We start from the raw sequence: 16,561 nt of genomic DNA, 5'->3' as shown, positions 1-16,561 counted from the left end.
TTCACTTTGCTTTTGATTTTGTTCCACAAGAAACAAAGCAGTTTTTCTTCTTTACGTTTCTTTGCTTCAGATTTTCTTTTTGCTCAATCCCACATCAATGCACAATTTCAAAATCCATAATTCAGGCTTGCTTTTTGATCGAGCACACTTTAATGCACAATTTCCAAATCCCAAATTTGCAAGACTTGATGCTTGATTTTAAAACTGCGTTGATGTTCTTGTTTAAAACTGGGTGATGTTCTGTTTGGTATTAGAAGGTTTACAATATTTCAACACCCCCGCTGTTGGGATCCGCAAATTCCTATCGCTGTGCAAATTAGGCACCCATGTCTCTCCTTTCTGTGGACCTTTGTACAAATGTCCTTGTCCATGTTTATGCTATTTTGTAGCAGTAGCTATGAGTCAGTAGCGGTAGCTACGAGTCGCTATGAGCACTACCCATATAAAGAAACATGAATAACGCTGATCCCGTGTGTGCTTTTGTGTGTGGTCGTTTGCTTCGGTCTAAACCTATTGCAAGCTACGAGTCAAATCAGCCCAAACCAGCATTCCTGTTGTGACTTGGGGTATCTTCACATTAAAAGAAGTTTATAAGTGGCTCTCACTTCATCATCATCATCCTATATTTATGTCCACTGCAGGACGAAGGGTTCTCCCTGTGATCTCCATTTGCCCCTGTCTGTGCAAGCTGATTCCAACTTTCGCCTGCAAGTTTCCCAACTTCATCACCCCACCTAGTTTTCTGCCGTCCTCAACTACGCTTCCCTTCTCTTGGTATCGATTCTGTAACTCTAATGGTCCACCAGCTATCCATCCTAGGCCTGCCAAGCTCCATTTTTCCCTCTTAATGTCAACTAGAATATTGGCTATCCCTGTTTGCTCTCTGATCCACACCGCTCTCTTGCTGTCTCCTAACGTTCGGCCTAACATTTTTCGTTCCATCGCTCTTTGTGCGGTCCTTAACTTGTTCTCGAGCTTCTTTGTTAACCTCCAAGTTTTTGCCCCATATGTTAGCACCGGTAGAATGCAATGATTGTACACTTTTCTTTTCAACGACAGTGCTAAGATCCCAGTCAGGATTTGGCAGTGCCTGCCGTATGCACTCCAACCCAATTTTATTCTGTAAATTTCTTTCTCACACACCTCTGCAGACTTCCTGCAAACGTTGCTGCAGAAACCACCACCGGGTTTAGACATGTCTACGATGACTCCCATTGAGAAGCTTCGACACCAGTGCCTCCAGCGGGGCGCACATGGCATCAAGGCGTTTGCACGGTAAGTCCAAGCTGTTCTTGTGGACATGCTGTCTCTGCATGGCTAATGATCTGTATCAGCTCTGAAATCGGTGACTGGGCAAAACCTCGTCTGTTAGGGAAGTAAGCTCTTATTAAATGGAAAAGAACAACTGAATGCCAACCAGCTGTTCTTTTCAATGTATTGCTAACCATCGTCAACTGCGCCATGGGACAGCATACACCAAACATTTTGAATACCACATAAAACGGACATCTTGCTCCTGTGGCAACGACGATGGGAATGTTTGCCATGTACTTCCTTGAATGCCCCAGGTATGCGACGCATAGACGGCAACCATAACAAGAGCTACACTCCACTGATCCTCACCGACCTTTGTTGCTCGCAAAATTGCTGCGCCCATGACCATAGAAATTTGCTCAGCAAAAAGCATTGAACGCACTCGAAAACGTTTTCGAAGACACCGGCATCCTTAACAATTACTGGATATCGCACTGAATAGCCACACAGTGTAACTACAACTTGCTTCTATTATTTGTAATTGTTAGCACCTGTATGTCACATTTTATACTCTTTTGTATTCTGTGTAGTCTCATCTGTTTACATGCTCATAACAGTCAGCAGCGCAGTCAGCATCGCAGCCGCTTGTGCGTGTTTGCGACTGTTTACAAACTCTTATGGTGTGACTTGCCTTCGCCTTTTATATTTGTATGTTTGTGGGTGTATAGGACGGTGTGCTGTGGATTTCTGGCCTCGTGACGTTTCTTTTCATTTTCTCACGACCTATATTTTTGTATATTGTTGCTTCTGTTAAGCGAAGAGGAGTAGCCGTCACCATTATAGAGTGACTGCATCTCTTTCATTTTATTTTCATTTCATTAATTAAAAAAAGGGGGGGAATGCCAACCAAAGTGGCATGGTGTTTGGTTAGTAAGGTGAGGAGCTGGGCGAGTTGAACTTGATGTATTCTTTGAATCAGTGCAGAAAATGATGGCATCACAAAACGGAAGGACACAGGGTGAGCGCTCATCCTGCGTCCTTCAGTTTTGTGCTGCCATTTTCTGCACTGATTCAAGGGAAGGGGTTAGTGGTTTCTACTTCCAGATGGCAGCTTTGCTCACTCTTTGATCGCCATTTGCTCGACGGTCTCTTTATTCTTTCTTTAATGTGTACATATGTGTCATTTCTGCTTTTGTTGGAGGACACTTCTTTTAAAGGCTTAACCCTGCCCTACTGTGGCTGCTTCATATCCACATTTGAGTCTTTACCACGCCATACACCCTGCGCTGTATTCCTATAAATGTCCACACTGTGATCAATGTGCAACACTTTACCACATGGTATGGGCTTGCGCAAACACACCACAGCTAACACCCATAACACACCCCACCACACGGCAATGGGAGGCAGCACTGTCCAGCTCCGCCTCGACGGACCAGCTCAACGTGGTCAATCGAGCGAGAAGGGCAGCTAAGGCCGCTGGACTCCTGGACTGAGGGGACCACCCACTGCAGAGTGGAGGAGCTACCTACGCTCGCGTGCTTTTTTTATTAAAGTTTATTCTCTCTCTCTCCTCAAGGCCGCAACATTACACGACCCCACTGGCATTTGTGTGGGGCTAAATGAGACCTGTCGGATTAGAGGGAAGCTGGAAAATGCTTCTGGATCAAACCTAAGTAACACCTTGGAGAAGTAAGGTGCACTGTAAAATACATTGCTTTCTCAAACATTTTTTCACAACTGACAGCTGTCTTTGTGACACTCCGTGCCGGTCCTGTTCGCTTTTGCTCCGTGCCTTGAAATCCCTCGTTGCATTGTGCAAGGCCCTTGCCTTTTTTTACTGAAGGTAAACAAGTGCAGCACAGCACTTTAGGGCCCCTCACTCCTGAGCACCAGGCATTTTAATTAAACCGGCAATAAGGTGAAGCGTGTTAAGTGATACTGGCAGCTGTTCACTCTCTACAAAGTGTAGCTGTTGCAAGTTGCGCAGATGTCGTTTAAAAATGACTCAAACATGCACATAATAATATTTCGTTGAGTACCATGACCTGCTTCCGTGTCCCAGTGGGCATTCTGCTGTTGTGCACTGGGTTATGAGTCTTATTCCTGGACGCCACTCCTCTGTTCTAACACAGGCACTATGCAAAAGTACCCGTATGCCATGCTTTAGGTGCACCTTTAAGAGCCCCAATGTGGTCGCAGTTAGTCCAGAGCACCTCGTTATGCAATCACTTTTAGCCTGCGTGTTGCTTTGGGGCAATAAACCCCGTAATGTAGTTTAACTTATCTTATCAGGGAGCACACCAGTTGCCTTTACTCTCGTCCTGTTCCTTTCTCTTTCTGGCTTCTTGATATTGCTCCCTCCTCTTGCAACATACTGCTGCTTACTAGTATTCACGTGCTCTTCTTATGGTAAGCACTTACAGTATGGTCAGAAGGTTCCCCTTTTCCTTTGCAATCAATACTAGCAATAACAAACGTTAGCAGTACCATCCTCAGCAGAATGTATCGCACTTGTTGTCCCATATCTGTGCTTCTAGTATCCCTGAGTATTGTGTGAACTTTGAGCATGTCACCATGCCACACAGTGATACCTGTTTTGTTTTCTTCTTTCTCTGAAATGGCATCTCTATGCTAACAACACTTCTCTAATCTCTATACCTGGGTCGATGTGCGTGTTTTCTTTTCCGTCTGCTTTGTTTGCTGCCGGCTCGCAGTGCATTGGATATACATGGCAGCCAGTGCAGTGTTATCGTCTGCTGCTGTTGAGATTGTGAGTAAAAGAGAGACTTAGCACAGTATTTGGGTGCTCTGTGCAATGATTAACACGTGTATTCTTGGATGGTAAGTCAGTGGCCAGGAGTCTATCAGTTGAAAATGCTTCGTCCCCACACTCAAGGCACAGTCCAGAGCCATTCGATAACTACATTAAAGTTAGTGGGTACTTTAGCTGTCACAGCAATAGGTGCACCTCTTAATCTTCATCATACAAATTTAGTTTATCATGCATTTCAGTAGAACTTAATTACAACTTTTGTAGAATTTCGGTCTACGCATGTGTCGTGTGCCGAATGGTATGCACAGTAGAGATAGGCAGGGTGAAATAAGGACTTAAGTCTTATTACTTCTCGCCGACTGATATATTGTGCACTCCCATGCATATTACTGAAAGTGCGCCCAGTAGTCCTGATTTTAGCAGCCATCACATTACGGTGCTGAATGTGAGCTAATGGGTTTGTATCCCAGTTGCACCAGCTACATAATAATGCACGTGGAAGCAAGAATGCTTCTATGCTTACATTTATTATGTGCATATTAAGCAAGCCCAGATGGTCAGAATCGGTCCATAGTCCCTTTCTGTGATGCTCCCTATAACCCACAGCACAGATCTGTAACTGGAATTTTTAATCGGTAGTAGTACTATTTATTCGGCTGTTGGGCAGCTATGAAGAGGCCCACAGTGCCTTCAAAATGGAAAGGGCTAATATTGTTATAGCCTGTATTTCTCTATATATATATATTTTTTTCTCTGTTCCTTTAAACCATGTCAGTTATTTTATTTTCGAGAATCGTCCTCCTGGTGCTTGGTATACTCCCTTCACACAGTGCACGCTTGTGTGCTTGTGCTGTGCAGGCAGTTCCGTGCCATGGACCACACCGGGGACAAGAAGCTTGACAAGCAAGAGTTCAAGAAGGGCCTGCTGGACTTCAAGGTGGACCTGAGCGACCATGAGGTGGACACCCTGTTCAAGGAGCTCGATAAGGATGGCAACGACAACATCTCTTTCAACGAGTTCCTCGTTGCGCTCAGGGTGAGTACATCGCACCTTTAATCCTAACATAAACTTGTGCTACCAAAGCAAAGAAAGCACCTAGGAAATATAGTGACGGATACTGCCATTAGCCATTGAATTGACCATTAGCCCTTTGTTGCATGCTGTCTGGATAAATTTAGGTTATTTTTTGGAGCAAGTTTAGTGCTTCCGAGAAGTTGTGCATAATGTCAACTTCAGTGGACTGCAGAAGTTTTCTATAGCTTCCCTAGAGGTTGCTACCGACCACTGTTTTCCCCCCAACTCAGTTTCAAAGATAGCATCCTGTTGTTCCGATGGGTAACTCACGCACGTCCCCACATTTTTACTTATAACTAGGGGTGTGCGAATACTCGAATATACAAATACGAATCGAATTGTAAGTTCTCGAATAGTTCGATTCACGAATCGAATCTTAAGTATTCGGTTACTCGAATATTCGTTATATTCGGCGAGCCTAGTTGGCTGGTAATATGTGAAACACTCTCTAAATACACAAAGTTTGAATGCCACATGGTAGCATGCAGATTTAATTGTGGTCGTAACACACCCGAACCGTGAAACTGAACTAAAACAGCCTTTTGTTTGCGCCGCTCGCACAGGCTGCACCATGTTTCATTTCCTTCACAAGCAAAAGTTGTATACAGTCGCCGACGGATTTTTCGTACTCCAAAAATACGGACTTGTTGGATATTCCGGACTTCATAAATGCATCGTCTGGGTTCCCATAGAACTAAATCGCTCGTACTGAGCCATGCTACCTGTTCTTGGAGGACGCCATGTTGGAATTTCGTCGACTTGAGCAGGCTTCGCTTCCAGTGGCCCCCTCTATGGCCTCCGAAATTGGGATACGCACGCGTGCGCCATTTTCTCGTCTTAAAGTTTGTTTGCTATTTTGCGCGGGGTGTGTGCGCCTCGGAGACATGTGCGGCTTCGCATTTGCGTGATCGGAGCCACATTCTGTGCCTTCGCGAGAGCCAAGTGGTGCAAAGCGTGGTCTACGCGATCAGCTCCGGCCGTTCCTTCCGGTGCATAGCACAGCGGAGAAGTGTTATCTTGCTAACTTCCTAACGGCTCAGCAACGGCGCGCAGCCTCCGCGATCAGCTCGCGCCGTTGCTGATTCGTTACGGAGTTGGTAAGATGCTACGCGCCGAATGGGACGGCTGGAGGTAATCGCGGAGGCCATGTGCGAAATAACGGTACTCGTTTCTTCGACCTCCATGGCGAGGCGATCTCCGTTAACGGAGATTGCCAACGCCGTGACGCTCTTGTCGACTGTATGCGGAGACGTCAGTCTTCCGCAAATCCAAGCAAATCTGATAACCTCCAAGCGTAGTATGAGGTAGGGCATTATACTCGCGGACAACTTTCTGTGGCAATGAAGGGAAAGCTACGGAGGCAAAGCGCGCACAACTGAGAGCGCTTCTGAAAAGAATCCCGCGTTTTAATCCACATTGGTTTAGGCTGGGGAAAAGAAAACATAGACAGCTTATTAACAACAGTTACATAAGACAGAACACACCACTGAGTGTAAAAGTTTACTTATTTTGCGGCTTTTCCCTTCCGCATCTGGGGAAACGCGAAACCGTCGCACATGGAAGCTGCGTCGATACAGCGTCTGTTCCGAGCAACCAAAAGCACTGTCAAACGCTGCCGGACTACTTGGTGCGGTAACACATGTGCACCATCCACGCGCCCGTAGCTTTCACTTCATTGCCACAAAAAGTTGTCCGCGAGTATAGTAAACATTTTTTTATACCACTCTAAGCCTAATAAATTTTCTTTTTTAGGGTGAACGAGTTTTTGGGACTAGTTTTCGGTCCCTGCGAAGTCCGGAAAATCGGTTGGCGACTATATACACTTGAGAGGAATCAGAGACTGCAATTTGCGAGCACAAAAGGAAACCGCCCTAGCGAACCGCGAAATTTCGCACCACAGCGTGCTGCGTTGGTTGCGTCCCGTCGCTGCGTGGCCGACGCGGGTGGCACTCGCGCCACCTCTCGACCACGGAGCCAACAATTTCTCTCCTACCTTTGCAAGCCGGATAGAGGTGGTGCCAGTGTCTTCCCCCCCCCCCCCCCCCCGTCACCCATGCGCTCCGCGTCGTTGGCCGTTGGCGTCGTTTCGCCGGGCAATCGGAAACCACCAAGTCCCTCGATCACCATCGGACACCAAGCCGGTGTGTTCTAGTCCCGAATTTCATCTGCGTTATATATCGGAAAACGTAGTCCGACGTCAGGGGCGACATGACTGAACGAACGAAAAGTGCCATTTGGAAACATTTCGTAAAGAACTCGGTCCAAGAGGCTACGTGCAAAAGCTGTGATACAAAACTTCGAACGCCATCGAGTACGACGACGCCACTTGTGAACCATCTCAAGAACAAGCATTTTTCTTTGCACAGTGTGTTTTTGAGAGACAGCGGGAAGCAAGGAAGACCAGAAGGCGCACAGCCGCTCATCAAAAGTGCAATGAAGTCGGGCAAGGCCCTATTGCAGCGCGAGAGAATGGCGATGACCACCAGGATTGCCCGAATGCTGGTGCTCGACCTTCAGCCTTACATCTTTGTCGAAAATCGAGGTTTCAAAGAGCTGATGAACCACATGGAGCCGTTGTACAAGATACCCAGCCGCACGACGTTTTCGAGGACCATCATCCCGGCGTTGTACAGAGACCCAGTCACGGCTGTCAAGGAGATAATGCATGCGGACTTCCAGGAAGGCATAGAGTCGATCTTGTTTACAAATGACATGTGGACGTTGAGGTCTAACCAAAGCTACATCAGTCTTACCTGCCACTACTTAGCCTCCAACTTCGAGATGAGAAGCATTGCATTGGACAACCGGAGTGTGACCGAGAGTCACACTGCTTGCAACATCCTGGAGCACCTGCAAGCAATGATGGATAACTGGGAGCTGCCAAAAGTGCCAGTTTGTGTGGTGACGGACAATGCACGAAACTTCCGTGCGGTCCTTAGGGGCATTTCTTGCGTCCCAATGCAGTGTATGGGCCATACGCTGCAACTAACTATAAAAGATGCCAAGGAAGAAACAGCAGGAGTTCCTGTCATTCTCAAGAAGCGTCGCGCAATTGTTGGTCATTACACAGTGCCCAAGCTGCGGCAAGACTGCAGGATTGCCAGCAACGGATGGAGCTCTCAGTTTTGGAACTTATTCGAGACGTGGAAACTAGATGGAACAGTGAGCATGACATGCTCTCACATCTTGTGCAGCTGAAAGAAGCCGTCTGTATAGAGCTTGCCACCTCTGAAACAACTGTGCCCAACCTGACACCACAGGAGTGGAAAGCAGTGGCTGGGCTCGTCAAAGCTCTTGAACCAATCGCATCGGCGACCAAAGATCTTAGTGGCCAGAAATATGCAACTTTGTCATCAGTAGTACCATATCTCTATGGAACACAAATGGTCCTGAAAGACTGCATTGCATCTGATGATGACACCTCAGAGTTTGCAAGAAACTTGCTGAAAAGCATGAGGACAAGGTTTCCAGGGCAGGACGAGCAAAAGGAGTATGTGTTGGCAACCGCCTGTGACCCAAGGTTTAAGAACCTCTTTTGTGCTCAAACATTCCAGGAAACAAGGCTCCTGGAGCTTGCAAGAACTGAGTTGCAGAGCTCTCCAGGAGAAGCATCAAGTGACTATACTGAAGCGTCAACTTCTACAGCTCACAAGGAGCGCGTCAACAGTATCTGGGACAGCATTGAGAAGCTGGCAGCGTCATCAGAAAGAAGGCACTCCTCCAAAACAGCCAACATCGAGGAGTTTCAGCGGTACCTTCGAGAGCCCACTTGCAGTAAGGAACAAGACCCTCTAGCATTCTGGAAAGAGACAGGCGAGCACCACTTCCCAGGACTGTACAAGATGGCCATGAAGTACATGGGCGTTCCAGCAACGAGTGTACCAAGTGAAAAGTTTTTTTCGACGGCTGGCAACATTGTTACGTCCCGGAGATAGAAGTTGACCCCAGATCACGTACAACAGCTGCTTTTTTTGCATGAGAATTTGTAAATATTCGAGTTTCTATTAAAGAATTTTGCTATTCGATATTCGATTTGATATTCGGCTTTTTTTTTTTCTTGATTCGATTCGGTATTCGATTCGAGACTTACTATTCGGTATTCACACACCCCTACTTATAACTCTCGTAACATCACTGTTTGGTGCATATAATTGTCTACATGGGATAGATGAAACATTCGGAGGGAAGATCTGTAAATATTGTGGTTGAGTGAAGACAAGTTCTTTCAGCGGAACACATTTTCTAATTAGAATAAGTAGAATAAAGCGATGTGCGACAACACTCGCCTGCCTAGCCACCACCTCCCCGGTCAAGTAGCATAGTAGCCCTCCTCCCCCAAAAGTAAATTCATGGCTAAGCCACTGCAAGGTATACTTGTGGATTACAGGCAAAAGTGAGCAGTCGGTTCCCTACTGCTTTGTGAAGTATGGCTGGCTATTACAAGATGAGACTGTCCAGACCCACAACCGCCTTAGTACGCCGTGAAAGCTCTCGCCTGTGTTCGCCGCATGCAGCCTCCAATGTCGGCGGCACGTCTGGACTGCATCAAAGAGACGTTCCACAAGATGGACAAGACCGGAGACGGAATAATCACTGTGCATGACCTGAAGGCTCATTACAACGCTCGGCAGCCCAAGTTCCAGAGTGGGGAACTCACTGAGGACGACGCATTTCAGCTATTCCTGCAGAACTTCGACAGTACCAATAATCCCGACGGCAAGGTGAGAACACAAATTAGTTTGCAGTTGAGCCTGAGCAGCATGCTCGAGTAAAGAAAGAACACTGTGTTTATTGACGGGACGCCCATGTGTGTCATTCACATTTTGTCCTGTCAATAAGTCGTGTCTTTACACAAGTAAGCGTCAATTGGCCCAGATTAGCAGTGTGTTGAACAACATAGTTTTTAATAGCATGTAATTTTTTTGAAAGGATGCAGTAACTAAGGAGTATGGCTAAATTTATCTTTAGTGGAAAACGCAAGAAAGAGACTTGAAACACCTGTCACGGTAGCTCAGTCGCTATGGCGTTGGACTACTGAGCTCAAGGTCGCAAGTTCGGTCCAAGCCGTGGTGGCCACATTTTGATGGGTGCAAAATGCAAAAACGCTCGGGTACTGTGCAATGGGTGCACTTTGAAACACACTGGGTGGTCAAAATTGATCTGGAATCCCACCTCATAATGAGATTGTGGTTTTAGCAAATAAAGCCACGGAACTTGGTTATCTAATTTTATTAGGCACCTAAAAGAAAGAAATGACAAGGTGTGTCCAATTGTGCTTTCTCGAAAAATGACGCCAACTTTAACAGCCCTGCCTGACTTATTGATACAACCTGTGATGACAGCACAGGTCGTTAATTTCAGTGTGTGACATGTTGCAGCAGTATTGCTCACCTAATGATTCTCCACACGACACACTTCTGCTGCTTTGTCCGACTTGGGCGCCCAGCTAGGATGACACATTCATAAAAGTTCGTTAAATGTTTTGTTGTCGGCTAATGTGCTGTTTCAGTGTTGCGTTGCAGTCTTGTACATGTTAGTATGGTTATACCCATGAAAGAAGATATAGTGTATGTACGCTTTGCTGAATATGCACTAGAAAGCCCTCGCTTGCTTCCGTTGTAGTTTGGAACTTCACTGCCAACTTGCCTGTAGTGCAGTAATGACAATGCACTGACCTGGAGTAGCACCAACACGTCTTGAGTCACGCGTGACATTTTACCTTGGCAGGTGACAATCGAAGAATTCGTCGACTATTATGCGGGTGTGAGTGCCTCTGTTGACACGGATAGCTACTTCGACCTCATGATGAGGAATGCCTGGAAGTTCTGAGCAACTCAAGAAAAAGAAAACGAGGCCACCATTGTTTGGCCACCGGAACCTTGCAGCTTGTAGTCACATGATGCACTGCCATCACTTATTCTTTTTGTCCCGTCCCGGCTGAAACCGTCATCGTATAGACATCCTCTAACATGTAACTCGTCTTAGCAATTCTCTTTCAGCTTCATGTGTTGCTGTTTTTATTCACATGCTTTTTTATTATTCAGGGAATCTTATCATTTGCATTCGACTTTTAATTATTTTTTTTTTCAAACCTTTATACTTCTTATATCTGTACTTTACTATACATTTTGAGGGTTGTTTGCTTGTCTTTTGCGTGACATGGAAAAAGAAAGAACATCCTAATGCATCCAGTGGGTAAATCCACATTTAAGTTGCTGTACTGACCAAATGGGCTTACATGCTTGCGTCACTACTACTTCATGTTAATGACAATATCAGTGGAAAAGCTGGTGTTTTTTGTTTTGTTTTCTTTCATGCTGTGACAGATCTCCTGGTGCACAGCTATTATCATCGGTCTTATTTTTTTATATTTGCTGAAGTCACACATAAATGCCCACATCTATCTGTTAAGGTGAGCTGAAGTATTATTAGAGTAGCTCTGCTGCTAGGCCTAATTTCCAGGAGAGCCGAAAAAAAAAATACAGTGTAACCAAAAACTGATCAGGTAGAAAGTACAGTGAAGAAGATGACGAAGTTGGCGTTGGATGTCTTGGAAGAAGACTACCAGCCATTATGACATTTGGGATGCGTTGGCGGATTTGCATGGCGGTTTCTAAACGTTCCTAAACCAAGTTGCAATCTTAGAATGACAGAACACAGGGCCCAAAGTGATTATTTTTTCTAGAAAATACATTCAAGTGTTTGTAATGTTGATGAATTGTTCAAGTTAAACATGATGTGAATGTCAAAGTAGTTGTTTGAGAGCGAGTTGACACTTATCATTCCTGCTGGTAATAGATTGACATGTTATTTGACATGCTCTGATGTACCACATGCAATGCGATACATCTGATATAGTGTGTGTTGAAATTTAAGGCATTGCAGAGAGCTAGGATTTGGTAAAGGCATTGTTTTATTACTGCTTGACAATTTGTTTGCCGACTGGCACTCAAACGACTAACACATGTTGTCATTGGCATCACTTGTTATCAAGCGAGTTACCCAAACCACATTTGGCATATTCATGCAAAAAAAATCTTTATGTGTTGTTTTCTGTGGCACTTTTTCAAAGTACACAAGTTGAACTGCCAAGGTGTGTTACGTGGTAAAGTGCTTGCCCCTTTTGTGGACATATTTAAACATTGTCAGCAGCATTCCTAGTGTGAGATCTGTGAAAATTCTATTCACTGTTTCCAGTGTACTGACATTGTACCAAACATTGCCTGCCAACTTTTTGCTGTCAGTTTGCCCTTTACAGAAGACTACCTATCATGCGTTATACAGGATTTGTAGAATTTTCTAGCAGTGTTACTTTGGAATGCACAAAGTTGCTTGTTATCACATCAGCAACAGGTTGTACCATCTTTTGTTGGACCAATTGCAATTCTTGATGCGTACTAGTTGGAGACAGTCTTGCAAGCACTGTCTGTATCAGAGTTGCTAGTGCAAATTTCCTTCGTTCCCCATCAAGATGGAACAAGCTGCTATAAGAGTAAGTACGTTCCCAAAATGAAGAGTTCTTTATATGCGGGGTCGTTCTTGAATATAGAAAGAAAGAAAAGAAAGATATGGAAATCTACTAGCTGCACTGTCAATTCAGTGCCATGTGCAAGGTGATGCTTGAGTAGCTGTTCTTGTGACAGTTATCACTCAGGCAACTTCACCGCTGCTCAGTGAATTAATGATCACTGAAGCACTTCGTTGCAATGCTGTCATTGTGAAATGGCATGTTGCTCACCCACACAAAAGGACTCGGTGCAGTCAGGCACTATTCGTACAACTAGTTGCCTGTGTAACAAAGGTCTTCAGCATTGGAATCTGGCTGTAAGCCATTTACGCTACTTAGCTCAGGTCACACTAAGATGCCATGAATAGCAAGTTGCATTTAAGGTAACTTTTTAAGCTCACTACCTGCTGCAACATGGTTCTAACTTTTGTTCAAGCCACAATTCTGACATAGATACTGCATTGCCAATTTTAGTCATGACTTTGCACAAACTGGCTGTCATGCCAAGCTGTTATGGTATTACAAAGGTGGGGGACTAAGAAAAAAGATTTAGGATTTTTATACCTCCTTTGGCAATCTCTTCGGAGGTATACACTTCCTTTGAGAGCACTTAGAACTTCTCATTCACACTGTGTGAAAGAGCATTACACTTTTGGTATCTAGTTGGAGAATATTCTTGCTATTATTGTTGCTGGAAGTTGCAGTTTGAATGCGTGGACAAAATGTGGGAGTGAAGACAGGATGCAGTGGCACTAAAAGGCTTTCTTATTCTTCTGCAATTTGAAAAATGCAGACACATGTGTGCAGCCTTGTCTCCCCCCCCCCCCCCCCCCTGTCAAACTTGCGCTGAACCAGCGTTTAAAGTTTGCTCGAACATGTTGAATATTTCTGTGAAATGTCAAACAACTTGTCGAAAGGATTTGATTCCAAATTTGCTTTCAGTAATCTGCTATCCACTGAAGGTGTGGTTTTGCCATTAAACAAGGATAAGATCCTCTATAGTTAGTGGGAAATATGCATAATTGACAACACTGTATGTGGTTCGCGTTTTTAATTGTAGCCTTTAACAGTACGGCATCGAAAGACTTGTTTGGAGTCAAAAAGTGGCTCACAACTGTCCTGTATTGAACCACCCTCTAGGTGCATGCCTAAATATTCAATGTATCTTCCTTTAATGACTCTGCCAATGTGCATTGAGACTGTGCACAGTCTAATCAACAGATATTATATATTATGCAGTTGACTTACATCACCTGCCTACTCCTGCTGTCTAGTTGTTTTAGAGTTGCAAGTGTATACGTCAGGTCACCGAATGCTGGTGCACGACACTGTTTAATTGACGCTGGTGTCAATGACTGCACAAAACTCAAGCAATCTGATGCTGAAAAAATTGACTTGAAGTGCACATAATTTTAAAAACTTTTGTGTTAGCATGCAGTGTGCACGCTGTTTATTTTAATATAGTGTTTTGAATAACCTTGGAACTAAGGACATGAAGATGCTGGTACAAGCGATTTCGTGAAAGGGTTCTAAGCACAAGCTCGGGTTGGTGGCGATGATGTTTGTATGTACGTAACTTTGCACCATTCCACTTTTGTGTGCAGCATCCCTCGGTTTCACTACTTTTGTTACTGTCTCAAGACATTTTATGTTTTGCTTATTCTCGTAGATGTCCACGACATTTTTGTTGTTCTCGTTTCCGTATACTGCTGTCTTCGACTGTAGCATGCATCTCATTTTGAAATCCTCACTTAGAGCACGCGGAAGTGGTAAGCGTACATTTCACGTACGTAGTGTACCGCCTTGTTAATTTATTTTTGGCATTCTTAGAATGCGTTTTTCTCAAAATTGTTTTGCCTTTATGATCGAAATAAAGAACGCTTCTGAAACACTGTTGCTGTTTCGTCACTCCTTGCCAGGGAGGTTTGTTCACGTTTCTGAGAGAAGCATCTGGAGGCATGCGAATGACTGTGCTGTCTTCAACAGGGTAAGTTCAGCTGCTACAGTCGTTGCCTGTGCATGTGTTGAATACCTCAACATATTGGATATGCATATAAAGTAAACCTATAATGTTCATTGTCGATATCAGGATCATGTCCCAAAGATTGCAAAATGTAACAATCGCTCGCATGTAGCTCGATATTTAAAATTACCCGTTCCGGCAAATTAATATAAATCAAGAAAACGAAAAAGAATGAGCTGTATGCCCCATACTGCTGCTGAATGTACAGAAATAAGCATTTATTTTGGGCAGTACTTGCGTTCCAAGAACCATTTTATTAAATCTGAACTCTTGCTGTAGGGAAACTTCATGACCTGCCTGTCTGTATCTGCATTACTTGTCGTGTCAGTCGGAGAATATTCTTGATTTCATGGGTGCTTCATTGTGGCATTCTTCATTATCGAAACCAACCAAATACGAGGGTAACATATTTCTATCCTTTGATGATTGCATTGCAGGTAGGCAGAAATAGAGGAATTTTTCTTTGTGAGAAGTCCGCATGTCCAATCTTTATCTCCAAAAACACCCATTTTGCGATGAATTTAGTCGTTAATGCAGTCGGCATTGAAGCAATGTAGAGAACCGTTGCTACTGCCAAAACGTCACGTGTGAGGCGTGTATGCAGTCAGGGTCGTCTCGCTAATTTCTCTGGACTACACTGCACCATCTAGCGGCAATGCTGCGAAATCTGTGCGTGGAACCTGTGTGAAACATAAATAGACAAAATTGTCTGAAAATACAAAATGTGGGTCCAATTCTGCCCAACGCTGGAGAAAATTTAGTTTCTTTTTGTGAGATAGAAGAGTGGCACGTAGCTATGACACAAGTTCGTTCCAAAAGGGTTTGTTGAAAAGCGTCCCATACCCAATTCCCCAACTTGGTCCGACGGTCAGTTTCAAACGGAGTTCCATCAGCAGAGCAGCTCGACGCTCTACCCTTTAAGGACACGGGCTACCCAGTAACCTAGGTTGGCGTGAAAAAGGTTAGGCACAGGCAGATAGACATACCGTAAGCTGGGTGAAGTTCCCAAAGATGCTAATTTCATTAAGAGATTGAACACTTTATTAAGGCGAAAGCCTTAGGTGGCTCATGGGTCGAAACATCCAATGTCCGGCGTTATGGCACCAAAATTCATTGTGCCACCATGTGGGACCTTAATTATGATAGAGTAAATTAAAGCACTCGAACCCACGACCTTTGGTGTTAATTAGGCCAAAGTTAATTGAGGTTGAATGAATTAAGGCCCTTGAACCCACAACCTTTGTTGGATGAAAACAATAGGAAGCAACAACGCATTCGAATGAGATTTTCAAGTAATTCAATGAATGTCTCGTGAGCGCAACGGCTTTCGCGTTCATCTCTTTAGCGTATGCTGAAGTTACTGCGAATTTTAAAGGTGTTGGGGTACATCATGGGCTCTCCAAGGGCTACCTATTTATCTGTTTGTATCTATAACCATTTTCCCGCTAACCAGGATTCTTTCTTCGCAAACACTCATCGAGGGTTTGCGAAGAACTCCTCCGCCTGCGCTCTTCTTTCTCGCTCCTAAAGCCCCCTATATTTATAAAAGTAGCGCCATCCACTTCCCTCCTCCTCCGTTCCACTATCGCGCTCGGCGCGACCAGCGCGATCGAGGCGCGATATCGACAGTGGCGCCGCCTGCGTCGGGCCTGCCGTGGCAGACGACAGCTAACGCGCTACCAGAGGAAATCCGAGGAAAACTTCGATCGCGCCCTGCGGAGACGTTTTTGAGGCGCGATTTTGCTTCGTCAGTCAGTAACTGGTCTTAATAATGCCGTTTTGGAAGTAGCAACGCGACGATGCGAGACGGCGCAAATATCAATTGTGCAGCAAGCGTTTGCGCACGCCGGATGGTAAACAAAAAAAGCCTTATGCCCTAGCCTTGTCGGTTGCGGCAACTTAAGGCGCAGCAGCATGCCATCACAA

At 44.8% G+C, this 16,561-nt stretch overlaps 4 protein-coding genes across 13 annotated transcripts in view; all 4 read left to right on the top strand.

Moving 5' to 3' along the window:
- LOC119433320 (calcyphosin-like protein) overlaps positions 1–16,561 on the top strand; it is a 152,476-nt gene that overhangs the window by 91,866 nt on the left and 44,049 nt on the right. For 2 of the 9 annotated variants that reach the window (XR_007464429.1, XR_007464423.1), the window contains exon 7: positions 12,459–12,718. The exons of 1 other annotated variant lie outside the window; for it this stretch is intronic. The gene's annotated coding sequence lies outside the window, so the exon portion shown is untranslated. Of the gene's footprint in view, positions 1–12,272; positions 13,414–16,561 lie in introns of all 9 variants that reach the window. 6 more of the 9 variants (XR_007464431.1, XR_007464427.1, XR_007464430.1 and 3 more) reach the window with 5 other exon arrangements.
- Positions 1–16,561, top strand: part of LOC119433324 (calcyphosin-like protein) — a 96,854-nt gene that overhangs the window by 60,597 nt on the left and 19,696 nt on the right. The gene's annotated exons all lie outside the window — the stretch shown is intronic.
- LOC119433319 (calcyphosin-like protein) overlaps positions 1–16,561 on the top strand; it is a 43,191-nt gene that overhangs the window by 6,934 nt on the left and 19,696 nt on the right. Inside the window, exons 2-5 of one of the 2 annotated variants that reach the window (XR_007464422.1) lie at positions 1,152–1,275; positions 4,889–5,066; positions 9,620–9,826; positions 10,833–11,517. Coding sequence is in view for 1 of the 2 variants with exons in the window: in XM_049659017.1 (XP_049514974.1) it covers positions 1,152–1,275; positions 4,889–5,066; positions 9,620–9,826; positions 10,833–10,934 (611 nt within the window). In the remaining variant the exon portion in view is untranslated. The remainder of the gene's footprint in view (positions 1–1,151; positions 1,276–4,888; positions 5,067–9,619; positions 9,827–10,832; positions 11,518–16,561) is intronic. The other variant, XM_049659017.1, reaches the window with a different exon arrangement.
- Positions 5,803–9,610, top strand: LOC125941533 (zinc finger BED domain-containing protein 4-like). Its single transcript, XM_049659013.1, has one exon. It carries the CDS (start codon positions 7,314–7,316, stop codon positions 8,301–8,303), a length of 990 nt encoding a protein of 329 aa, XP_049514970.1. The 5' UTR covers positions 5,803–7,313; the 3' UTR covers positions 8,304–9,610.

The sequence above is a fragment of the Dermacentor silvarum genome, chromosome 11 (assembly GCF_013339745.2).
Source record: "Dermacentor silvarum isolate Dsil-2018 chromosome 11, BIME_Dsil_1.4, whole genome shotgun sequence".
Taxonomy (NCBI): Eukaryota; Metazoa; Arthropoda; class Arachnida; order Ixodida; family Ixodidae; genus Dermacentor; species Dermacentor silvarum.
The sequence above is the reverse complement of the archived record's forward strand: the minus strand, read 5'-3'. Positions and strand labels throughout refer to the sequence as shown.

What these genes read in the sequence shown, in the direction of transcription:
- LOC125941533 (XM_049659013.1), top strand. Translation starts at nt 7,314, where the DNA reads ATGACTGAACGAACGAAAAGTGCCATTTGGAAACATTTCGTAAAGAAC.